The following is a 26,602-nucleotide window of genomic DNA, read 5'->3' as shown; positions in this document are numbered from 1 at the left end:
CTCCAGTGGCTTTGCTAAGGACTGCCACAAGGGAACAAAGAGGGAGTGCTGAGGTCTCTAATTAAGCTACTCCTATGGCTACCCTATGGGCAACAGGAACAGATACACAGGCAGGTGGGAAACTCTGAAGTAGTTGCTTGCTGCTTTTCCCCACTCCTTATTGTCAGCCCAGCTGAAGAGTGAGTCAGCACTGGAAACTGGGCGGCACCTGGCGTTTACAGCCGCTGCTCCCTCTACTTCCAGCTGGCATCCTCTGTGACTCCTTCCCTTGCTGTTTAACTCTGCCTAACCGTTCTCAGAGCTGCTTAGACCCATGCAGGAGCAATGAAGGAGGAGAATGTGAAGCCACTCATTGCCAGTTGCTCTCCCCAGTGACTCACAATCAGCAAAGCAGTTGGCAATGGGGCATGGCCATGCTGCCCAGAGTGCAGGTATGCCTTGTGGCCAGAGGCTAGTGTGGGTTTGTGCATTAACAGGACAACACAGAAGATTTGGAGGAGGTGAAGTGCGTAATAAAAATCTGTGGTCTATAAATTCTGCTTAAAGTACGCTGGGGAGACATAAAGTCTGGCTAGTAGTGTTGACAATGAGGAGTGCTTGCTGATCATGCTTGATTGGTTAAACGCAGTACTGTAAGCACTAAAACTGGAGCAGGATAATATTTTGCCACTAATACTTCTTATGGCTTTTTAGGTGGTGGCAAAACTGACAGGCCTAGAGTTAAAGGCATATGCAAAAGCTGGTGCTGTGGCTGATGAAGTGCTGTCATCAATCAGAACAGTGGCTGCTTTTGGTGGGGAGAGGAAAGAAGTTGAAAGGTTTGTTCAGTCACATTTCTATGAGGTTTCTTATTTCTTTAGATTGAAACAATAGTGGTTTTTTGTTTTTGTTTTTTAAAAAGGTTATCATAAACTCCCAGGCCCTGGCAATTAGTCTGACAACTACAAAATAATGACCACCCAACAGCATTAAAAAAACATACACATAGCTAACTCGTAAACTCAGCCTGCCAGCAGCATCATGCAGTCATAAACTTTAATATCTTATAACTCAGCCAGCCAGTGAATTACAGCAGCAGAATAACTCCTTTCCACCTGCCCACCACCTCCAGGAACATACTTTCAGCCTTCCCCAAAACCGTGGCAAATATGTGGCTTTTTCAGTGTTCCTGGAAAGTCATCAAGGTCAGGCTATTTCAAGCCAAGCAGGGGGCAAGTTCCAGCCACAGGGCCCTTTCAGAAAATGCCCTTCCAGCAGCCTGGTCTCTTTTATTTCTTTGAATTAGCATTCCAAATGGCTAGATATTGAAGCATACTATACTGTTTCATCCACATTGCTCTAAATACCAAAAGCCGCTTTGCCAATACAACAGCCATTATCCCTGTTGTCATTCCCACTTAATGACAGCTGTTTATTAAATAAGAATATATCTATGTCTTTAAAATGAGCTTTTCAAAAGAGATTTTAGAAATACTGTTACAATATCTCCATAAGATGGAGTAGTATAGGTGTCTGTCAATGAGAAATTACTTGAAGGAAATGCAGCCTCTTTGAAAGCCTGGAAACTCAGTATTTGAATCTGTGAAAAAGGAAGCAGATTGATTGAGGTGCTGTACGGTACATTATATTATTGTTTAGAAATTAACAAGTTTTAATTACTGCAATAATCCATAGCAGATATGAGACATTATTTTAAAAAATCAAGGATGCTCAGCTCAATGTGCTCCAAAATAAAGGTTTTTGCTGAAGACCCAATAGAAATGCTTCTATGATTTATTAAAAATTCTATGTGGATTGCAAATGATGTAAGGACTGTATCTGAAAACATAGGTTTCTTATATTGCTTGCAAGCCAAATATAGCATTATGTAGCCTGAGAAAGGGAAAGGGAAATTGATTACAAGCAATTGTGAAACTGACTATCCTATTTTTGTTGACCAAATTGGGAAAAATACAAATAGTAAATGAACAGTATAAACACTTAAAAGTAAATTAGATTTTTTTAAAAAATCCTTCATGTTAATAATGTGAAGTGTTATTGGCCACCAAAATTTGCTTTCTGAAAATATCTGCATAAATATGCCTTAGCTTATGGAATGTAAATACAAAGGGGCATGAACACAGTCAAAACAAAATTTAATTTAGAAGTTGCCAAAATATTCATGAACAGTTTTTCCCACTATTCACCAGGTCTAGTAAAGACATTTTTTAAAGTGTTTGATTTTTAACCTCACCATTCTCTTTAACAATAACAACAACAAACCACCTTAAACATTAATAGAACCTTGGTGTCAACTGCTTGTCTTAGTCACTCAGATGCTGAGCTGCATTTCAAGTGCCATCAGACTGCAGATTCCTGTTTAGTTAACATGATCGTTTATATATTTTTTCAATTATTTACTTTTTGTAATTAGATGTAGTGAGTTGATGGTATTATACTGCAATTCTCTTTTAAACTAATTTAAAATACAGCATGATTGCAGGTCTGTCACAAATTATCCAAAACTTCTCCTACGTCAGAACAACGCAAATTCTTTTGGGCAGGTAGTTGCAGTAACTCTGATATTTTCCTATACTTATAATAGGACAGTCTACAATTTTTTTTGTCTGAGGTTGCTACTACACCCATTGGAATTATTAGCAGCTTTGCAGTTAATTTCAGTGAGAGCAGCACGGGGCCCTTACTGCAGAGGAGTAAATGCTAAATTTTTTATGGTATCCACTGTATTACTGAAGGAACATCCCTCCATGAAACAGCCTGATTGTATTGGTCTTTGCTCATCCTAGTTTTCTGGTAAATGCAATTCATCCACTTTCATTTTTATTCTTTCCTTAGATATGATAAAAACCTAGTGTTTGCCCAGCGCTGGGGAATTAGAAAAGGGATGATAATGGGATTCTTCACTGGTTACATCTGGTTCATAATCTTCCTGTGTTATGCATTAGCATTTTGGTATGGCTCAAAACTTGTCCTTGAAGAAAATGAGTATTCACCTGGAACTCTCTTACAGGTACTGGTTATAATACTTGCCCCTTTCATGTCTGATAGTTTTTCAGAACTGTCCCTGAACATGTACATTAGTTATCACCTATCTTTCAGAGTGGTGAATACTGTCTGACCATGCTTTTCTTCTCTGCTCTTTGCTCTCGTATTTAGTTACCAAATATAAAATGGCAAAACACCCTATTTTTCCCTGAAGGACCTTCTTCTCCACTACTCCAGGATTCAGCTGCTATTTCTGTCTATAAAGTTCAAACTCTGGTTCTTGCAGCAGTGGCTGGAAGCACATTGTGCCAACTTTTATGCAGCTCTGGAAGCTGTTAGGTGAAGTAGAATGGCTGTTCGAGATACCAATGGTTTAAATGTTATGGAACCTGAATCCTTAGATGTTTTAATTATTCTCTACTGCTGGCAGATGGCCCTCATATGGAATAACCTGAAATTACACTTGGCACTAATAGGTCAGTGCAGCCCGTCAGCAAATAAAGCCCGTCAGAGATTTCCTTGACTTGCACCCAATAACTGTAGTTCCGCATTCCCAACTGGTAAATGGCAACCAGCAGGGAACTATCTTGTAACTGATAAACTGTGGCCAACTTTGGAAGGGAATATCTCCAGTGCTGCCTTTCTTTTCTCTGCTTTCTGAGTTGCCAATCATCTTTCTTTTGCATCAAATTTCTTACTTATCACTCTAAACATATACATCCAGTCTCCACATATTCCTTTCTGGGTCACAGAGAGGTTGTGCTGAACACCCATCCAATTAATTCATTAATTAAATGCTTTCCCTTGTTATAACCAAAACCACTGTGCCTGGTTCCCTCTTGCTTAACTCTGATTTTACAGCAGTGTAGCTTGGATGAGTTCAGTGGATGAGTTCAGTCTTGATTTATAACAGTGTAAATGAGAGGAGAATCTGCCCCTGTGTATTTTTTATTCTCCCCTGGCAATAGAGTTTACCTGCCACACCCTGCCAGCCTCTCCTTACACATGCCTCTTTGCTGTTCTCAGAAGGCTAGGTGAGTCCTTAACTGCTTCTTAGCAGAATTCCACAGACATGACCAAACTAATATAAATGGTTACACATAATCCTCTTTGCATTTTTTATTTGTTTCCAAGCTGATCAGTCATAACAGAGCAAAAAGATGGGCCAAAATCAAAGGGCACAGGCCAGACATTCATTATCTGCTACATCAAGCTACCACCTCCGTGATAATAGCCAAGAAGGGATGGCATAAATCAAAATAAGTTCTAAACAAAAGTTTAATTCTAATGAGGGCAATTTGTACTGTAGCAATTACCAGGTTAATGTTACATAGAATATATTACAGCCCAGTTCCTTGAAATAAAAGAAGCGAAGTAATGAAGACATCTTCCCCCTTCCCTGATCATTCAGAAAGGGATAGATAATAAGATAGAAAATATCATATTGTCTCTATATAAATTCACGGTACACCCGCATCTTAAATACTGCATGCAGATGTGGTCACCCCATCTCAAAAAAGATATATTGGAACTTGAAAAGGTTCAGAAAAGGGCAACAAAAATTATTAGGGGGGTGGAACGGCTTCCGTATGAGGAGAGATTAATAAGATTGGGCCTTTTCAGCCTGGAAAAGAGACGACTAAGGGGGAATATGATAGAGGTCTATAAAATCATGACACGGTGCGGAGAAAGTAAATAAGGAAGTTTTATTTACTCCTCCTCATAACACAAGAACTAGGGGTCACCAAATGAAATTAGTAGGCAGCAGGTTTAAAACAAAAGAAAGGAAGTATTTCTTCACACAACACACAGTCAACCTGTGGAACTCTTTGTCAGAGGATGTTGTGAAGGCCAAGACTATAACAGGGTTCAAAAAAGAACTAGAGAAATTCATGGAGGATAGGTCCATCAATGGCTATTAGCCAGGATGTTCAGGAATGGTGTCCCTAGCTTCTGTTTGCCAGAAGCCGGGAATGAGCAACAGGGAATGGATCACTTGATGATTACCTGTTCATTCCCTCTGGGGCACCTGGCATTGGCCACTGTCAGAAGACAGGATACTGGGCTAGATGGGCCTTTGGTCTGACCCATTATGACCGTTCTTATGATCTCTGTCCCCCAGTATCCTATTCTTTGAGTTCCTCGCCCCTGATTACAATGACCAACACTTTCAGACTTCGGTGCCTACAGTCAGGCACATAAATGTAGATTTATGCACCTTAATAAAAGTGGTTTGATTTTCAGAGGGACTGAGCATTCAAAGCTCCCAATGAAGACAAGTTCTGGCAAATGCTTTCAGAATTCTGGCCTCCTCCCCAGATTCCCTGCCTTCCTGTTGGGCTCTTGGAGTACAGTGTCTTCAGCCCGCTGGTGTTCGCCCCTGCTGGCTGAGCTCTCTAGTGATCCCTTCAGAAAGAGAGGCTGCACCAGAAACACGGCCTTTCTTCAGATCCCATGTCAGATCTCCTCTCATGCTACCCTTACTTAGCGCAAAAGGACATGATCCTGGGATTTTCAGAAAGGGGTGATCAGCAAGTGATTCCTTCCTTGGGTTCTTAGCTAGGATTGGGGAAGAACACTTTCACTGGGTAGGGCTGGGGTGAGCTGCTGCAACAGCATTCATTTGCAAAACCAGAGGAGGAATGTGGGTATGCTGTAGGAGTGGAGTTGAGGCTTCCACAAATACAGCAGCTATGAAGTGATACAGCATTCTACCAAAAGGGCCTGTACGCTGTCCCATCCCACACTCACTCAGTTCAAGCACTGGCAGGTGGAGTATGGGTTCTGATGGCATAGGCACTACTGCTGTGGTTCACTTTTACATAGGGGGGAGGGGAAATCCCCTCAGTGGCAGGAACCTGCGTTTGTAGCAAGATTTGCAGGTCGGATACATATACAGCCATCGGTCCCACATTAACAGCAACAGTACTTCAACCAAAGAGTATTTTAAAGCTGCTGATTGAGCATAATACCAAATAACACAATGCGTTTAAAACTCCAAATACAGAGGGCACATCACCATGCTGTCCTATATGTTTTCAAACATTGGAGCATGAATCCTGCTTGCTAGCCCCAAACATGTCCAGAAGACTTAGGCCTTGTCTAGTTACCACCCAGGTTCTGTACCAGATTGTTTTCTAAGCTCTAAGGAAAAAATTAACATAAAGCAGTTAATGTCTTCCCATGTTTTCTCAGGTTTTCTTTGGAGTCTTAATAGGTGCTTTAAGTCTTGGTCAGGCTTCTCCTTGTTTGGAGGCCTTCGCTACTGGCCGCGGGGCTGCAACAAACATCTTTGAGACGATAGATAAAGTAAGTACAGAATTCCTAAGCTCTGTCAGTCTGCTGTGAAAAATAGTTAAATAAGCCCCATGCAGGGTAGGCTTTTATTAACAGTGTAAATGAGTGAAATGAGGGTAATTAAGAAACAGCTGGCTGCACAAGAAAAAGACGTAGCTGCAGTTTATAAAGAGGACATTGAATCAACATCTTTAAATGTTTTGTTTATGAATATTCAAGTTTTTACCAAACACTGATATTTCATGCTCAGGTCTTGTAAGTGCAGCTAATGGTCAGTTACAAATTAAGACTAAAGGCACAGAAGAAGGTCTTAATATTCATACTGTAGCCAAGCTCCAGGAAACACCCAGCACCAAATCTCCAGCTGATGTAAATGGATATAGCGTCATTGATGTCAATGGGCTATGCAGACTTGCACCAGCGGAGGTGCTGTCTCCCAAAGCCTGTCTGTGTGTTTAGATGAGAACAGAAGTTTGTGTTTTTAATTGTTGTTATGCTGTCTTTATATATTATTTAACATGATTCTAATAGAAAGTGAACTTACTCATAATTATACCATTGTGTGCTGTGACTTTTCCTTGAATTTTTTACAATGACAAAGCCACAATATTTCTTATGCTTTGCCGTGACACACACCCAGCCTTTCTAATGGATTATCCCAAGTGACGTAACAGACTGAGAGAGATGGCTGTGTGCCCCATGCAGACATCATTTCTCTTCCCAACTTTCCTCACCAGTGACAACCACATTGTCATTTTAGCTTAGAGTCTTATGCTCCTGTAGCAGAATCTGTTCTGCTTTGGAGTACAGCCCAGAGCTCTTCAAACTGAAATGTCATTGTTTTGTGTGTTGGAAGGAACACTGTATCTACTGCAGCAGTCTCGGTTGTTTAACACCAAATAAATAACATGACAAATTCTACTCTAGAAACCTACCATTGATTGCATGTCAGAAGAGGGCTACAAGCTGGATAAAATAAGAGGTGAAATTGAATTCCACAATGTAACATTCCATTACCCGTCCAGGCCAGAAGTAAAGGTGATTATTCATCATTCCTCTTTTGAATAATTTACGGTAACTAAATAGAATATACTGTTATGTCAGTAATCTATAAACTCCTATGTTATAACTTACTTTCCAAAAGCACAAGCCCTTTGTTTAAAAGTAGGCAATTAATTATTTTGGTATCAACAGTGTTAGAAGTTGTGTAGTTTTCTTTTCCAGTACATTCATGAGAATTCTTTTTTGTAGACTGTGAGCTCACAAAAATTCATCTGGGTTCATCTGCATAGTGCTTCCCTTGAAATCATAGATTCATAGAAATGTAAGTCTGGAAGGGACCTCAGAAGGTCATCTAGTCTATCCTCCTATGCAGAAGTAGGACCAAGGAAATTTAGACCATCACTGACAGATGTTTGTTCATCCTGTTCTTAAAAACTGCCAATAATGGGGATTCCACAACCTCCCTTGGAAGCTTATTCCAGAGCTAAACTATCCTTATAGTTAGAAAGTTTTTCCTAACAGCTATCCTAAATCTCCCTTGCTGCAGATTAAGCCCATTACTTCTTGTCCTACCATCAGTGGACATGGAGAACAATTGATCAGTGTCCTCTTCATAACAGCGCTTAACATATGTGCAGACATAAGAACATAAGAATGGCCATACTGGGTCAGACCAAAGGTCCATCTAGCCCAGGATCCTGTCTTCCGCAGTGGCCAATTGCCAAGTGCCCCCAAGGGAATGAACGGAACAGGTAATCATCAAGTGATCCATCCCCTGTCACCCATTCCCAGCTTCTGGCAAACAGAGGCTGGGGACACCATCCCTGCCTATCCTGGCTAATAGCCATTGATGGACCTATCCTCCATGAATTTCTCTAATTCTTTTTTGAACCTTGTTATAGTCTTTGCCATCACAACATCCTCTGGCAAAGGCTTACTAGCAGGTCCCCCTCAGTCTTCTTTTCTCAAGGCTAAACATGCCCAGTGTTTTTAACCTTTCCTCAGAGGTTAGGTTTTCTAAAATGTTTATAATTTTCATTGCTTTCCTCTGGACTCTGTCCAATTTGGCCACATCTTTAATAAAACATGGTGCCCATAACTGGACACAGTACAGATGCTGAGGCCTCACCAGAACTGAGTAGAGCAAGACAGTTGCCTCCTGTGTCATACATACAACATTCCTGTTAATACACCCCACAATGATATTAGCCTTTTTTGCAACTGCATCACATTATTGATTTACATTCAATTTGTGATTTACAAATAGAACCCCCAGATCCTTTCCGCAATACCATTGTTAAGACAGTTATTCTCCATCTTGTACTTGTGCATTTGATTTTTGTTTCCTAAATGTAGACTTTGTGCTTCTCTATATTGAATTTCATCTTGCTGATTTTAGACCAATTCTCCTATTCGTCAAGGTTGTTTTGAATTCTAATCCTGTCCCCCAATAAGCTTGCAACCCCTCCCAGCTTGGTGTCATCCACAGATTTTATAAGCATAGTCTCCACTTCATTATCCAAGTCATTCATGAAAATATTGAATAGTACCAGACCCAGGACTGACCCCTCTGGGACCCTGCAAGATACCTCCCCCAATTTGACAGTGAACAATTGATAACTACTCTTCAAGTACGGTCTTTCAGCCAGTTTTGCACCCACCTTATGGAATGGAAATCTAACCACATTTCCCTAGTTTGCTTATGAGAATGTCATGTGTGTCAAAAGCTTTACTAAAAATCAAGATATATCATGTCCACCACTTCCTCCCATCCACTAGGCCATTAACCCTGTCAAAGAAGGAAATTAGGTAGGTTTGGCATGATTTGTTCTTGACAAATCCATGCTGGCTTTTCCTTATAACCCTATTATCCTCTAGGTGCTTACAAATGGATTATTTAATCATTTGTTCCACTATCTTTCCCAATATTGAAGTTAGGCTGGCTGGTCAATAATTCCACAGGTCCTCTTTATCCCCTTTTGAAAGGTCGCTTTATGTGTGCCTTTCTCCAGAACTCACCCATTGTCCATGAGTGCTCAAAGATAATTGCTAATGGTTCCGTGATTGCTTCACTTAGTTGTTTAAGTACGGAAGTTGAATTTCATCATGCCCTGCTGACTGATCTATATGTAACTTATCTAAATAGTCTTTAACCTGTTCTTTCCCTTTTCTGTCTTGCATCCTTCCCCCTTGTTGTTAATATTAATTAATAGTTAATATTAATTGTGCTGAATATCTGTTTATCATTAAGCTTTCTAGTGAAAACTGAAGCAAAATAGGCCTTAAACACCTCAACCGTCTTGACACCATCAGTTATTAGATCTCCTTCCTTGCTAAGCAGAGGACCTACACTTTCCTTCTTCCTGCTGTCTTGCTCCTAATGTATTTAAAGAATCTCTTCGTATTACCTCTTATGCCCCCTGCTACGTGTAACTCATTTTGTGCCCTAGCCTTTCTGATTTTGTCCCTAGAGGCTTGTGCTGTTCTTTTGTACTTCTCCTTAGCAATTTGTCCATGTTTCCACTTTTTATTGGATTCCTTTTATTTTTCAGAGCTCCTTAATCAATTATACAGTTCTATAAATTTATGCAAAAATAGGATAGAAGGTAGTAAAACAAAATGAGCGAAGAGATTTTATAATTTAATTCTTCCATTGTTCTGGGGAAGTGCCGTGCATTATACTGTAAAGTGCTAGGAAGAGGGAAAAGAACACTGACTGTATGTCTCTTGCTTCACTGCTGCTGTGACAAGGTCTGCTTGAAAAGAGTATTATTGGACAAACAAATAAATGCAGCCACTTCTAGACAGAGCAGCATATTAAGTATCATATTATTCTATACAATATCTTTGGTGCAAACATAACATGTAGATTTTAGCAGGTAAGCACAACACATATACAGCAAATTCTCCTCTAGGGTGTATCCAACTCCTCTTCATTTCAGTGGGAGTCAGACATAACCAACAAAGATCAGAATTTGTCTGCATATCCTTCATGGAAAATAATGCTGTTAACGAACTGTAAAATCAAGCTTTTCAGTTTATTTAAAAATCCTTTGGTTCTCTTTTCCCGTCTTCATTTAAGTTGAAAGCAAAACATGATGATTTCCAGTCCATCTGCTTGGTTTCAGGAATGTTGTAGTTACAATGGATGGTCTCTCTTGTGCTTTCAGATTTTGGATAATCTTAGCATGGTTATTAAATCAGGGGAGACAACTGCTTTTGTTGGACCCAGTGGAGCTGGGAAAAGCACCACAGTGCAGCTCATCCAGCGGTTCTATGACCCTACTGAAGGCATGGTGAGTGTCTTACTCCAGCAGGGCTTCTCTAACTTTATTCACTTTAAAGAGTATCATCATTGTTACTCAAAGTTGGGAAGCAGGATTCTGGATTTTTTTAAAAATCCATTCCAAAGAACAGTGACTGAGGAAACGAGCAGGATGCTTTGTTTAGTTCTGTTCTGGAGTCTCCTGAATGATACAATCAGCAATATTTATGGGAAAGAAAAGAAGTTTTTAGTGAGGACAAAAGTGGTTTCCCTACAAAATAAGAATTAAATGCTAAGCTTCAATGAGAACTACACTTATGCATATAAAAGTCATATTTAGGCTAGGGAATCCAGAAGTGACAAACAGTTTTAAATCCTGAGAAATTTAGTCTTGAGCACTTAATCATTATCCTATAATTAAGGCTAAGTTTTTGTCACAGATATTTTTAGTAAAAGTCACCGACAGGTCTCGGGCAATAAAGAAAAATTCATGGAAGCCGATTACCTGTTGGTGACTTTTACTAAAAATACCCATGGCAAAATGGGGAGCTCAAGTTACTGGGTCCCCACACTGCCCTTAGTGGCTAGGCAGCTGCGGTGGGCCACTGGGAGCTCTGGGGGCCCCCTCCACCCGTGGGGGCTCGGCGCTGCGAGGTTCCCTGGTGCCCGTGGTGGCCAGGAGCTCCAGGGTCCCCCCGATGCCCTGCAGCTCCCAGCCACTGCAGGCTGAAGTCACGGAAGTCACTGGAAGTCACGGATTCCATGGAAAAAATCTTAGCCTTACCTATAATACTGTTACAGTATATGCTGACTGGATTGGCTATGTGTTATTACCAACAAAAGAAATGTTTAATATATAAACATTCTTATTTCATTAACATTTGGCTCCATGGTATAAATCACATAAATGGTGCTCTGTAACGGAACTTAAAAGAGTCAAAGGATGAGTGAAGTATAAACCAATTTTCACTTGGAACCCATTTATATAAAAATCAGTCATATTATGGTGATCTTTCCATAATTTCCTCATGTCCTAGTCATGCTAATAATCAGCATATGCTATACTCATATCACACCTTTTATCTGAGGATCTGAAAGTGCTTTACAAACTGGAGCAAGATGAAAAACGGGGAAAAAATCCTGGAAAATTTCAAAGTAATTTTCATTTCTTTGGTTTCAAAAGAGAATGGATTTATGTTTGTTCCGTTATCTTTGTGAACATTTTTATCAAAAATGACTGGTTTTGAACATTTTGCCATGGTTTTGAACATTTTCCTTTTCAAAATTTTTTAGTTTTCATTGTTCCTTTTCCCCTCCCTTTCTTTCCCTTTCCCCCCTTTTTTTCCTTCTTCTGTTTTGCCAGTGAAACAAGGAGGGAGAGAAAGAAAACCAGGAAAGAGAACAGGGGGCAGAGAGGAAAATGTAGAACTGAAAAACAAACAAAAATAACCTAAATTTTCATTTTCCGGTTTTGTAAAAAAGAAAAAAAACACCCAGAACATTTTTTAAAAATCCTTTTTATTTGCAAAAATTTCTATTTTCTAAAGTCCATTTCTCATCCCAAAAACAAATTAATTGAAATATTTCCACCAGCTCTATTACAAACACTGATTAGTTCTCATAACCAACCCCTGAGATGTAGGTATAAGAAACTGAGGCAAATGAACTAAAATGTCAGTTTGGGGAAAAAAATTCATTCTGAATTAGGAGGAAAAGTCAAATGTGAAATTTTTCATGGGAAGTGATTTATCTTTTGATTGTCATAGATTCACAGATTATAAAGCCAGAGGGGACCACTGTGATCATAAAGTCTGATCATAGGATTTCCCTGAATTAATTCCTGTTTGAGCATATTTTTGGCAAAATATCCAATCTTGATTAAAGATTTATATGATACAATATAGCAAACGTAATTGCTTACTTCCCTGAGGGGTGGGAAGCACTCGTCTTCTTGCCGAGTTGAGTCCAGTATTCTCATTATTTCTTTTTATAGTTTTGTTTTTGAATCTATAGTCTGAAGTCCAAATAAGGCTGGTTTTGATCTGTCTGGTACCAGAATTACTGTGGAGTAACTCCATTAGAGGCTGTAGAGTTACAGCAGTGTGAGATCAGCTGCTTTCATAGGCGCCAACTCCGTGGCTGGAGCACTCACCGGGAAAAATTAACTCAGCTCCCTGCCCTGCCCCAGCTCACCTCCTCTCCACCTCCGCCTCCTCCCCGGAGTGTGCTGTGTCCCTGCTTCTCCCCCCAGCTCCCAGCGCTTGCCGCCGCGAAACAGCTGTATCACGGCGGCAAGCACTGGGAAGGAGGGGGAGGAGGCAGGGCCGGCTCCAGCGTTTTTGCCTCCCCAAGCGGCAAAAAAAAAAAACACTTGCCACCAAACGGGGAGGTAGAATCCTTCCCGCCAAACACAGAGGCGGAGTGATGGTGCGGCCGTCGAATTGCCAGAGCCTGACGTCCTGCCGCCCCTTTACATTTGCCGCCCCAGGCACCTGCTTTGTTCGCTGGTGCCTGGAGCCGGCCCTGGGAGGAGCAGGAACATAGCACGCTCTGGGAAGAGGCGGGGGCAGGGTGGGGGTTTGGAGAAGGAATCCAGTGGGGCAGGGAGGGGGCAGAGTTGGGGCAGGGACTTTGGGGAAGGGGTTGGAATGGGGGGGGCAGGGGCGGGAGGGGGCGGGGCAGGGGTGGAGTCAGGGCGGGGTTGGGGGCGAGTACTCACCAGCGCCGGAAAAAGTTGGCACCTATGGCTGCTTTTTCACTTTTAACTGGTGTTCTTCTGTAGGTTACCCTTGATGGCCATGACATTCGCTCCCTTAATATTCAGTGGTTGCGCTCACTGATTGGTATTGTTGAGCAAGAACCAGTCCTGTTTGCTACCACAATTGCAGAGAACATTCGCTATGGCCAAGATGATGCTAGTATGGAAGACATCATCAAAGCAGCCAAGGAAGCCAATGCCTACAACTTTATCATGGATCTGCCACTGGTAAATTTTGCCTGCTAAAGTATTTCATCAGAACTTGATGAATAGTGAGAAAATTCCTCTTCCTTTCCCTCTGCAACCATGATCAGGACTGGAGAATGGCAAACATACTACCTATCTTTCAAAAAGGGGAAAAAGAGGACCCAGGGAATTATAGACCAGTCAGCTTAACTTTGATACCTGAAAGAGATTGGAACAAATGATTAAACAATCAATTTGTAACCGCCTATAGGATAATAGGATTATCAGGAATAGCGAACGATGGATTTGTCAAGAACAAATCGTGCCAAACCAACTTAATTTTCTTCTTTGACAGTGTTATTGGCATAGTGGATGGGGGGCAAGCAGTGAACATGATATATTTTGATTTTTAGTAAGGCTTTTGACACAGTCCCACATGACATTCTCATAAGCAAACTACGGAAATGTAGTTTGGATAAAATTACTATAATGTGGGTGCAAAACTGGTTGAAAGATCATACTAAAAAGTAGTTATGAATGGTTCTTTGTCAAACTGGGGAAAGGTATTTAGTTAGGTCCTGCAGGGGTCAGTCCTGCATCTGGTGCTATTCAATATTTTAATGAATGACTTAGATAATGGAGTGGAGAGCATACTTATACAATTTGTGGATGACACCAAGCTGGGAGGGGTTGCAAGCACTTTGCGGGACAGGATTAGAATTCAAAACAACCTTAACAAATACGAGAATTGGTCTGAAATCAACTAGATGAAATTCAATATAGACAAGTGCAAAGGAGCAATGGTCTCAAGTTGCAGTGGGAGAGGTCTAGGTTGGATATTAGGAAACACTATTTCACTAGGAGGGTGGTGAGGCACTGGAATGGGTTACCTAGGGAGGTGGTGAAATCTCCATCCTTAGAGGTTTTTAAGGCCCGGCTTGACAAAGTCCTGGCTGAGATGATTTAGTTGGTGTTGGTCCTGCTTTGAGCAGGGGGTTGGACTAGATGACCTCCTGAGGTCTCTTCCAACCCTAATCATCTATGATTCTAACTACATTTAAGAATTAAAAATCAAATGCACAATCACAAAATGGAGAATAAGTGGTTAGACAATAGTAGTGCTGAAAGGATTTGGGGGTTAGACTGGATCACAAATTGAATATGAATCAACAATATGATGCAGTTGCAAAAAAGACTAATATCATTGTGGGGTGTATTAACAGGAGTGTTGTATGTATGACACGGGAGGCAACTGTCTCATTCTCCTCAGTTCTGGTGAGGCCTCAGCAGCAGTACTGGATCCAGTTATGGGCACCATGTTTTATTAAAGATGTGGCCAAATTGGACAGAGTCCAGAGGAAAGCAATGAAAATTAAAAACTTTTTAGAAAACCTGACCTCTGAGGAAAGGTTAAAAACACTGGGCATGTTTAGTCTTAAGAAAATGAAGTCCCTGGAAAAATCATGGAGCAGGTCCTCAAAGAATCAATCCTGAAGCACTTAGAGGAGAGGAAAGTGATCAGGAACAGTCAGCATGGATTCACCAAGGGAAGGTCATGCCTGACTAATCTAATCGCCTTTTATGATGAGATTACTGGTTCTGTGGATGAAGGGAAAGCAGTGGATGTATTGTTTCTTGACTTTAGCAAAGCTTTTGACACGGTCTCCCACAGCATTCTTGTCAGCAAGTTAAGGAAGTATGGGCTGGATGAATGCACTATAAGGTGGGTAGAAAGCTGGCTAGATTGTCGGGCTCAACGGGTAGTGATCAATGGCTCCATGTCTAGTTGGCAGCCGGTGTCAAGTGGAGTGCCCCAGGGGTCGGTCCTGGGGCCGGTTTTGTTCAATATCTTCATAAATGATCTGGAGGATGGTGTGGATTGCACTCTCAGCAAATTTGCGGATGATACTAAACTGGGAGGAGTGGTAGATACGCTGGAGGGGAGGGATAGGATACAGAAGGACCTAGACAAATTGGAGGATTGGGCCAAAAGAAATCTGATGAGGTTCAATAAGGATAAGTGCAGGGTCCTGCACTTAGGACGGAAGAACCCAATGCACCGCTACAGACTAGGGACCGAATGGCTAGGCAGCAGTTCTGCGGAAAAGGACCTAGGGGTGACAGTGGACGAGAAGCTGGATATGAGTCAGCAGTGTGCCCTTGTTGCCAAGAAGGCCAATGGCATTTTGGGATGTATAAGTAGGGGCATAGCGAGCAGATCGAGGGACGTGATCGTTCCCCTCTATTCGACACTGGTGAGGCCTCATCTGGAGTACTGTGTCCAGTTTTGGGCCCCACACTACAAGAAGGATGTGGATAAATTGGAAAGAGTCCAGCGAAGGGCAACAAAAATGATTAGGGGTCTAGAGCACATGACTTATGAGGAGAGGCTGAGGGAGCTGGGATTGTTTAGTCTGCAGAAGAGAAGAATGAGGGGGGATTTGATAGCTGCTTTCAACTACCTGAAAGGGGGTTCCAAAGAGGATGGCTCTAGACTGTTCTCAATGGTAGCAGATGACAGAACGAGGAGTAATGGTCTCAAGTTGCAATGGGGGAGGTTTAGATTGGATATTAGGAAAAACTTTTTCACTAAGAGGGTGGTGAAACACTGGAATGCGTTACCTAGGGAGGTGGTAGAATCTCCTTCCTTACAGGTTTTTAAGGTCAGGCTTGACAAAGCCCTGGCTGGGATGATTTAACTGGGACTTGGTCCTGCTTTGAGCAGGGGGTTGGACTAGATGACCTTCTGGGGTCCCTTCCAACCCTGATATTCTATGATTCTATGATTCTATGATTCTAAGACTGAGGCGGGACCTGATAGCAAGTCTGCAAATATGTTAAGGGCTGTTATGAAGAGGACACTGATCAATTGTTCTCCATGTCCACTGAAGGTAGTACAAGAAGTGATGGGCTTAATCTGCAGCAAGGGAGATTTAGGTTAGATAGTAATAAAACTTTCTAACTATAAAGATAGTTAAGCTCTTGAATAGGCTTCCAAGGGAGGTTGTGAAATTCCTATAACTGGAGGTTTTTAAGAACAGATGAGGCAAACACCTGTAAGGGATGGTCTAATTATAGTTGGTCTTGCCTCATCGGGGGAAAAAGGGTATAGAGTAGATGACCTTTTGAGAACCCTTCCAGCCCTACAGTTATGTGATTCTATGGGCAGCCTGTTGGGTATTCAAATGGATGGGGAGAAAGCATAGAATGAATGAGAATAATAGAGTTACAGACATTCCTTTGAAGTGACTAAATAAGGTGTACTACATGTATTTGGCCACGTTTGGGAGCAAAGATGAATACACTCCCCAAGAAACATACACAGAACATTCAGTACCAGGGGAAATCTAGAACTACGTGGTAATAATCAATACATCAAAGAGAGGAAAGGCAGATTTTCACGCTTCCCAGGTCTGGTTCTGCCCAGGCAAAAAGCTAGTTAGGATCCAGTCCTCCCACTCACCTAAATGTGTTTCTGAATAGTCTATGAAGAACCTTCCAGCTCCCCACCCTCCTATCTTAATACTATCTGTCATATGGAGGTTCCTCTGCCCCTGATCCCAACCTCCTAGAGCTGTTGGTTCATCAGGCCCAGTAACCTCTGTGCCCCCAGTTCATATTAATTGGCACGTTAGTCCCTAAGGATATTATTTAAGTATCTGACTGGCCTAAACTGATTCCTGGACAGGGTTAAAATAGATTCCTTTTGGCCAGGGTTAAAATACAACTAATTTGCTCAGAAGCATACATTTTATCATCCCAAGCTGCTTTCCTAGGTTCCCAGGTGAAGTAGATAGGCCACGTTAGAAAGACTGTGTAATACACACATAGCTTGCAGTGTCCTTGGCAGTAGAGAAAAGGCAGAATTTGGTTGTAAGTGAATATATGGTGTGACAGGGTTGGGCCAGATGGCTATAGGAGAGTAATAGAAGGCAGATATATTAGCCCCAGGCTAAGTAGGTCCCTTTTCCCTGGGTAAGGTAACAGGGAAGGTTCCAGAACAATCAGGAACCTTCTGGAGATAATTAAGACAGGCTGCTTAGAACACCTGCAGCCAATCAAGAAGCTGCTAGAATCAATTAAGGCAGGCTAATCAGGGCACCTGCGTTTTAAAAAGGAGCTCACTTCAGTTTGTGGTGTGTGTGTGAGGCGCTGGGCGCAAGAGGCACTAGGAGCTGAGAGTGAGAACGCGGACGGTTGGAGGACTGAGGTGTACAAGCATTTCAGACACCAGGAGGAAAGTCCTATGGTGAGGATAAAGAAGGTGTTGGGAGGAGGCCATGGGGAAGTAGCCCAGGGAGTTGTAGCTGTCGCACAGCTGTTTCAGGAGGCACTCTAGACAGCTGCATTCCACAGGGCCCTGGGCTGGAACCCGGAGTAGAGGGCAGGCCTGGGTTCCCCCCAAATCCTTCCAACTCCTGGTCAGACACAGGAGGAGTCGACCTGAACTGTGAATTCAGAAAAACGGCCAAGCTGAGGGCTGCCGTGAAGCTCCAAGGCGAGCAAATCCGCCAATAAGCGCAAGACCCACCAAGGTAAAGCAGGAACTTTGTCACAATGGAGATTCTATGCTGGGGCTATAGGACATAGACAAGGCCATATCTGGCTCTCTAGCTCCCAAACTAACTCCACACAAGCTGTGCAGTCACCTAAATCCTGACCTGGACTAAAGAGCGCCCGTGTGCCTGACATTGCTACACTACAGTGATCATCATGAGTCATCTAAGGCCACATGGGTCCCTTCCATCTACAGACAAGCCCAAACTGCTGGAATGTTAGCTGGTGAGCTGCCCACTGGGGAGGGAGAGATGGGTGATTTTCATCCATGGTGCAGTTCTTGCTGATTGAATTATACTGGGTCAAAATGAACCTTAAGTTTTATCTGAGTATATAAGTTTGGTTTAGGACTGGTACACATGAGAAGCCCAGTTTGGGAAGAAAAGATTTGTTAAATATGGAGGAGTCTGCTCTACAGCTCTATGAAGGATCTAGAACCCTGCCACACTGTACTTGTCTTCCAAAGGTTGTTATTCATTTTGGGCCTGCTCCCATAGAAATCTATGAGAGATTTTTACTATTGACATCAATGAGAACAGAATAGAATTCTTTGTTAATTATTCAATTTTTCCCTTCCACCCAGCAATTTGACACCCTTGTTGGAGAGGGTGGAGGCCAGATGAGTGGAGGTCAGAAACAAAGGATAGCTATTGCTCGAGCCCTTATCCGAAACCCTAAAATCCTGCTACTAGATATGGCCACGTCAGCATTGGACAATGAAAGTGAAGCTATTGTCCAAGAAGCACTTCATAAGGTTTGCTATGTTATATCTGTAATCTGTAAGGGACAGAAATACATTTTCAAAGCATTGTGTGGAAGATACTTTTGTACTGTTATAAACTATTGTTTGACCTTTTTTAAAGAATCTCAGCAGTGACAGAGAATTGCTGTTAACATTTTCAATCTAGCTGAAACATTAAAAAAAATCTGTAGAGCTGTCGATAAAAGTTCTATTAATCCTTTACATTAAAGTTCCAAAATGGGCATTTGAAATTATACACAATAAGAAAGATTTTATATAAATGAGAGCTGATAGTCATTGTGCACAGTCTATCAATATGAAAGTCCACAATGTAGCTTTTCTATGGATTTCAATGGATGACTATTTTGGAATCAAAATGTGAACATTCATATTTTGAGCTTATATTTCAAAAACACCTTTTGCTCAGAAATGCTCCTATTTTTTCCTCAGAAATCAGCTTGATCTTGGGGGGTCCATTTATGAGTGAAAAATTCATGCAATGAGATAAAAATTTTGGCAAAATGGGTCTAACTTAGCATTTGTAGCAAAGTGAAATAACTCAGATTTTAAGTAATTTTGTTTTTCATTATGAATATAAAAAACCTTTTGCCATGAACAAACTGTGATCTCTTTTTGTAAACAGAGGCCAAAATTTTCAAACTTGGCTGCCTCATGTCCAAGGTCTGCTGTGCTGAAGGGGTCACTGAATATCCTTAATGGTTCATGGCCTATAGAGGCCTCAGGAAACTTCACATAAACTTAGGGATTTTTTTTCACAGATCAGATGGCATTTCTTCTCACAAACAACATGGTTGCAATGGATTATCTGAACAAATGTTATCTGTTCCCTTTGTTAGGTCAGGGAACAATGTATCTGTGGGAATGGTGCATTCAGAGCAAGGTAACCATGTCTGCAGAGCATCTGTCAAGTGCCAAACATACTACTGCCTCTGATCTGAGTCAGAAAGGGGTGGATCAGTGTGATCAGTCACTCAGGCCCTCATTGCATATCTGATTTCTGCCGAGTGAGGTTACCTGGACTTGGACTTGTTTTAACTTGTAGCAAACAGTTGTGTGAGACTTTGGTCCATGACAGGCAAGGACCCATGATGCTATCAGATGCTTCTTTCACACTAGAGTGAAGGCTTCCTCTGTGCCTTTTTCTTCATTTTGTTTAATACCCTAGGAATTAAGTGCAAGGCCAGGGTGAATTCTGTTGCTTGGACAGGAGCCTGGCAAACTTGCTTTTCAGCTCTGCGGGCTCTTTCCAGGGAACAACCTTGCATTCTTCCCCTAAGCCAAGATCTTTTGCCCCAGCAGGGAGATTGGGTAGTGCACCCAAACATCCAGGGCACCTAGGTCAAGATGACACTTCTTCCAGAGAGCAAATACAATGCTGCTAGAGTCCAGAAAGTCTCCACAGGGGACATAATTATGTTTCCAAGCAGACTGTTTAAGCAACTCATCCAAAACAAATATTTTGATCCATTCCCTTGTCCAATTTTGGCTGCCTTTAATCTCTGATGTCTAAGAAGGTGAAGGCGTTGCTCACCAAGGTAACTCTTGCTCTCTGATTATACTGGTTCTCCAGTGCCGCATGGACCCTCCTTCTTCTTCTTCTCTACTTAGAATCATAGAATCATAGAATCATAGAATATCAGGGTTGGAAGGGACCCCAGAAGGTCATCTAGTCCAACCCCCTGCTCAAAGCAGGACCAAGTCCCAGTTAAATCATCCCACTTCAGCGCTCACGTTCCAAAGCTTCTGGAGGTAGAGAGGAACTGAGGGACAGTTTGAAGAGGCATGTTATTTACATCTTTGATCAGTGGAATATAAGGGTCTAGGGAGCTGAGTGTGACCCCTAACTGCTTAAAAAAGTTTTGTGGTGCACAGATATTATGGTGATGTGAACCCTTTACACACCCAGATAGATTGACTGTATGCTAGGCACATGGTTCCTACAGAGTGGTTCTGAGGAGGCAATAAATTCACAGAGCATGAGTTACCTTGATAAGTGATCCCTTTTCATTGATTGCATGATCATTCTTGAAATCAGAGAGTTCTTATCAGTTTCCATATGCACCTCAGCTCCAGCTTAATTTTACATTAAAAGCCTTGAACCTTTTAATTACAATTCAAATGAGCATCCATTACCCTTAGATGTCGTATCTTTGGTAATAATTATTTATATAGCACTGCAAATGTATGTGGTGCTCTATAATACGTTCAGAAGCACTTACAGTCCAAGGGCCACGTCCTGAGACATGCTGAGGTCAGTGGGAGAGATTGGTGCTCAGCAGGGGCTTGATCCAAAGCCTATTTAAGTCAGTTTTTTACTTATGGATCATGCTCCAGGTGCTCAGCTCAGCATCTCTCGGGATATCAGGTTGCTGTCCTAATAATAACATTGTTCGTCCTCTCTCTCTCTCTCAGGCTCGCCTTGGGCGCACTGCAATCTCCATAGCTCATCGTCTGTCCACAGTCAAAGCCGCTGATGTCATCATTGGGTTTGAGCATGGAAGGGCGGTCGAGAGAGGAACACATGAGGAGCTACTGGAAAGGAAAGGGGTTTATTTCACACTGGTGACCTTGCAGAGCCAAGGAGACAAGGCACTTACTGAAACAGCAGTGGAAAGCAAGTGTTTTATTTTGTTTTTATGAAGTTAAGTTAAATCCCACAGAACACAGAGCATCTATAGATTCCTTTATCAGTGTTAGTTGATTGTTCTCCTTTGGTTTTTCTCAAGGCCGAATTTTAGCGTCCATAAAAGTGATATACCGATAGCGCTGGTCAGAATGTGTTTTTTGCACATTTGTGCTGAGCAACCTTCCTCATACAGATCTGTCAGCATATACCATTTTTGACCCGCAATACGCTGGCATTTTATATCTCCTTTGCTATTGACAGTTTGGCCATGTTGTATTAGAAAAACAGACAAATTATGGAGTATGCCAAGACCACCCTATTTGTTTTACTAGTGATCTGAGGCAGAAGTAAAAAGCTAATATAATGACCTGTTGTACTGCTATGAAACAATAGACTGTGATCATCTTTGAGGATGAAAGCATTTCCTGCCACTTAACAACTTGTAGTACCAAAATGTTGAAACACCCTTACTAGCCACACCCACAGTTTCAAAATACGATTGTCATGGGGTTCATATTAAATTTACCTAACTTTACTATGTCAAATATAAATTAATATAAAATGTATAGTATTCTAAGGCATAGTGGCAAAGATGAATTGCATTCCTTTTGTTAATGTAATCTACAAAATATTCCAGCTATGAATTGGAGACATTTTTTTGTTTTGCAAATAAACAGTTGGTTTAGCTCAATTTTAATACAAACTAAGGAGCTTCTAACATTATATTTTACAATTGCAGAAAATAACTTGCTTGCTAGGCCAAACCTTAAGAAAGTCCAGTCTTTTAGCCGTGGGAGCTATCAAGGAAGCTTCAGGTAAGCCTTTAAAACACTGACACCTCTTGATACATTTCCAGACGTTTGTATTCTTTGGTGACTTCCTAAATCACATGATGCTGAGGCTGCACTGCCTTGGATGGTGCAGAACAGGGTGAGAGAATGCTGCAAACACATTCACTAAAGCACATAGAGGCATGGCAGGTGTGGAAATGTATAGACTGCATACTAAGACATCCAAGCCCATGAAGTCAATGAAATGACTCCTACATTTAGTCTCTCTCCACTCTATGTGCACTCTAATCTTATGGCCTCCTGCTCAAAGGGTGTAGGATTTGGGTGAAAACTGGGGGTGGCCATAGGTGGATTGTCTTATAGTTCTCAGGGCTCCCTGCTAAGGCACAAAATGACCATCAGGCAAGACAAGTTTTACTCCTGCTTTACAACAGTACAAGAGGCTGGGGAGTAGCACTGGCATCTATTCACGTTAAAAGCTTACTCTCGTGCACTCATACAGCAGACCTTGGTTTATGCAAGTGCAGGATCAGGGGCTTTAATTTGTGTAGCCATTTATGTTGACTATACAAGCCTTCTCATTCATCTTATACTATACTGACTGATGAAGATGGCCCTGTGTTGAAGATATAAGACCAAACCCTGCCCTGTGTTGCACAGGTAGTGGAAGATGGTATCCAGTACCTCTTCATCCCACACTGAAGGCAGTCAGGATTCTGGCATAATGTTTTCATATTTATGTACGATGTCCATGCATATATTCATATGTGTACTCTAGTTAAATCAGTCCAATAATGTGAAAAAAATTACTTGCTGTGGAATGTATTGATACATTTGAGGAATCTTGACATTCTGTCTGAGAAGATGCATCTTAGTGTTAACACACAAGGGCATTTTTGTTACCAGTTCTACCCAGGATCAAGCATTAAAGATTATAATCAATGGGCCAGATCCTGAGTGGAGCAGCCAGCCCCGGATGCCATTCACCTTAATGGGAGTTGCGGGTACTCAGCTGATAATTTAGAAATAGATTACAAAGAAACTGATACTCCTCTCTTCTGCATTGCTATTGAAACATTTATGAAAATGACAGCAGGGTCTGCTTGGATTTCACAACTCACTTCTGTCTCTGTGAAATCCTCTTTCTATACAACAAATTTTGTTTACTTTAGACAGGGATGATTCAGACGACACTGCCAAACTAGCAGTTGTAGACTGGGGCACCCTACTGTCACGGATAGGTGGAAAATTACAGTATGCTGTTGAGTGCTCATGCTCCAGTACTGTGCCTGTGGAGTACAGCTACTATGTAGTGACTGAGGGCCCTGTGGTGAAACTGACTAGAGTACCTTGCGGGCGCAGAATACCTCCACTTTTCTGTGGCCTTGGCAAACGTATTGCAAGTTTAACAGGAAACACCCAACACTATTTCCCTAATTTCCCCACAAATACAAGCTGGAGTTTTAGATCTAAGAGAACAAGGTGCAGTATATGAACCTGAATAGAAGTATCTATGTCTGTTGTGGAATTCCTCCTTCCCATAGTTTAGGAGACTGAGGAAGATGGCAGCATGAAAGGCAATTTTAGGCCTTTGCAGCCATAGAGTTTGCAGGAGTCGTCAGCTTTGCTTCAACAAGCTGTGATTTCAGGTTCTGATATAAGCCAGGATAAAAACTGATCCAGTCTTCAAAACACATATTGTGTCATTCAGCCCATGAGGAACAGACCTTCTCACCTTTCTGTTTCACAGAGCTTCAGTTCGACAGCGTTCCAGGTCTCAGCTCTCTAATGTAGTACCAAGCCATCCATTATCAATCACTGCAGACCAGTCAGACGCTGTGTATCGAAAGTATCAATATGAAGAAGGCACATCTACACAAAAGGTCATCATCATCATTCATTATTAGATTGCTGATATATAAAGCATGTTTTTACATCTTTTGGCCCTGATAATAATATACAGATAAGTATTTCTGTTATAGGTGGTTGTTGGTAGATATAGCATCTTGCATGTATCCTTTTTTATATTTAAACAAAGATATTACTCCAGGCCTCTACTCTCTCTGAGGTAAGTGCTGCATTGGATGGCACCTAATACGTATATAGCCACATGCAGAGCCTAACACAGAGTAAGTCTGGCGATCTTGGGTGTAGGTGAGGTTGAAGTGAACATATAAAAGCAGGTACAGGTTACATGAGGGGAAATGCTCATTTTGTGGAGTATAACAGTTGCTCAGAGGTAGAAATTGCACTGTTTGTTCATTATGGAGCAAGTACCCAATATCCTCTGTGGACACATGGTAGTCCTTAGATAGTGTAACTGGGGCTTCATTCTGAGACCACTGAAGTAAATGGGAAAGTCTTGGTGACATCACTGGGCTTTGGATCAGTCTCCTGGTGTGGTTCAGCTGCATGGAGGATCAGGGCAGGATGCCTTTAAATGGCCAGTTCAGAACTAACTATTCAGGAATATGCACAGTGGTGATTTACAAACCGCCCTGAAGCTGCCAGCCTCAATTCCAAGCACTTCATCAGCTCTGTCGAGGGCAGTGTGGGAAGTGGCACTGTTGCTGCCAGCACCGTGCCGGGGTAAACAGAGGACTCCAGTCATCAGGGCTCTCGCACCTTTGGCTTTCACCAACCCCACAGGAAAAAGGAAAAAACAGAACATTCGTCTACCCCTCCTCCCTTGTATTTCTGGTGAAAAGATGTGCAAAAGGGTCCATTTCCAGTAAACTGAGCTGAAATAAATGAGCAGGGCTCAGCACAGTACGTGTTGTAATAGCCATTCTCTCCTAAATCAAAGAATAAGGTAGGGAATCATTTGATGATGAATCTTCTGCACTTACTAGGAGTAATTATGAGCATTCTTGCACCTGGCATGCAGACAATTCACATAATGTGAGGTGAAATTAGTGTATAACTCTGAGGCCTCCTTTTTGTTCTAATTGTAATGAATGCCTATTCATCCCCCACACAGTGTCTACTCAATGCCTACAACCACAGTGTTTTGAAATACTACTTAAGAATTTGCCTTGAACAATACAATAAGTCACCTTGAGAGGAAATAATTTGAGGGCTCTGTAATGGCTCTTGCAGCCCTAGTGTTCTGGAGGGAGGAGAAGGTGAACTGCCTGAATGGCGGTGGCTGGAAGCATAATGCCAGCATAGGGAAGCAGCAAGCGTAAAGATCTTCTTGACCCCGGGTGTAACTCCACTGGAGTCAGGGAAGTTACCCCAGGGATCCATGTCCCATTGTCTCCTGACATGTTGGAGGGAATGTGTTCTGAGGCACACCTGTGACAGCAGGCCCCACCAGGGAGCACAAGGCAGTCTTATTAGGGCTGTTTCCTGTGCAAGGATAATGGAAAGAAAGTGGCTCCCTCCCTGCACTTTTTCTTATGGCCACTGAAGCCCTAAGTGTGGCAATTATATAATTAAGAGGCATGCTAACATTCTACTATTGAGTAAGGATTTTACTACCAGTGAGTGGCAGAGAGAGATTCCTATAAAGCCTTTTAAATACCAGTTTGAAAGAAAATGTATACCATAGAAATGAAGTGTCTGTGTCTGTGTTCATTTTAATACTTCCCAAAAGAATTTCAGCTTGCTTTTCAACCTTTCCATCATGATATTTCTCTAAAAAGCCTAGGCCTCTCTTGAGCACTGAATCCTATGAAACCATGTGGAAGTTTCAATCCAGATCTATGAGTGGATGGCTCACCTGGGAGCACACAGGTTTTCCTCTTGGCTCTGCTTTCAGAACTAGGAAAACCTAGGACCACCATTGCCTAGGCCTTCCTGGCTCGGTCATATTTGCTCATAATACAAGTTGTAGCTGAGAGAGAGACAGTTGTCTGGTGATCTGAATACAGAGTATAATTATGCTCCCAAGAACAATGGGAGCCCCTGTGTGTGGCTCTTACTAACTTCCACACAGTAGTAGGAGGTGAGCTGCCTCTCTGTCACTGTCCCTTCCCCTTCTAGGCCCAAACAGAAGACTCTCCATAGAGTCAGGGTTTCCACAGGTTATGGGGACTGTGCAGGCTGGGGCTGGGAGTGGAGGCTTAGTGATGGGTGGGTGTGGGGGCTACACTTCATTCCAGCACCAGCCACTCAAATATTGCCCGGGAAGTACACTCTGTGTATGGTGTGGGGGTGTTGATTGTCAGCCTGCTCAGAAGCAACACGACTATGATGCCACTCTAATAAAAACACAATTTAAAAAAAAATCTGACCATGGTGAAGTAGCATGCTGAAGCTATAGTGCCTGGAAATTATCTGCAGATGTGCAGTGCACAGGTCTGAGCAGGATCACATAAGCTGTGAAGTGGAGCTTACTAAAGGAACCCTAATGTGGGGAGATGAATCT

General features: G+C 42.0%; 1 protein-coding gene across 1 annotated transcript in view; it reads left to right on the top strand.

The window, feature by feature from the left end:
- Nucleotides 1–307: 307 nt before the first annotated feature.
- ABCB11 (ATP binding cassette subfamily B member 11) overlaps nucleotides 308–26,602 on the top strand; it is a 55,929-nt gene continuing 29,634 nt past the window's right edge. The window contains exons 1-11 of the mRNA XM_043525625.1: nucleotides 308–505; nucleotides 694–818; nucleotides 2,836–3,010; nucleotides 6,181–6,294; nucleotides 7,210–7,320; nucleotides 10,455–10,580; nucleotides 13,332–13,535; nucleotides 18,634–18,804; nucleotides 21,226–21,427; nucleotides 22,179–22,254; nucleotides 23,981–24,113. Of these exons, the coding sequence (XP_043381560.1) occupies nucleotides 401–505; nucleotides 694–818; nucleotides 2,836–3,010; nucleotides 6,181–6,294; nucleotides 7,210–7,320; nucleotides 10,455–10,580; nucleotides 13,332–13,535; nucleotides 18,634–18,804; nucleotides 21,226–21,427; nucleotides 22,179–22,254; nucleotides 23,981–24,113 (1,542 nt within the window). The 5' untranslated portion in view covers nucleotides 308–400. The remainder of the gene's footprint in view (nucleotides 506–693; nucleotides 819–2,835; nucleotides 3,011–6,180; nucleotides 6,295–7,209; nucleotides 7,321–10,454; nucleotides 10,581–13,331; nucleotides 13,536–18,633; nucleotides 18,805–21,225; nucleotides 21,428–22,178; nucleotides 22,255–23,980; nucleotides 24,114–26,602) is intronic.

The sequence above is a fragment of the Chelonia mydas genome, chromosome 11, assembly GCF_015237465.2.
Source record: "Chelonia mydas isolate rCheMyd1 chromosome 11, rCheMyd1.pri.v2, whole genome shotgun sequence".
Taxonomy (NCBI): Eukaryota; Metazoa; Chordata; order Testudines; family Cheloniidae; genus Chelonia; species Chelonia mydas.
The sequence above is the reverse complement of the archived record's forward strand: the minus strand, read 5'-3'. Positions and strand labels throughout refer to the sequence as shown.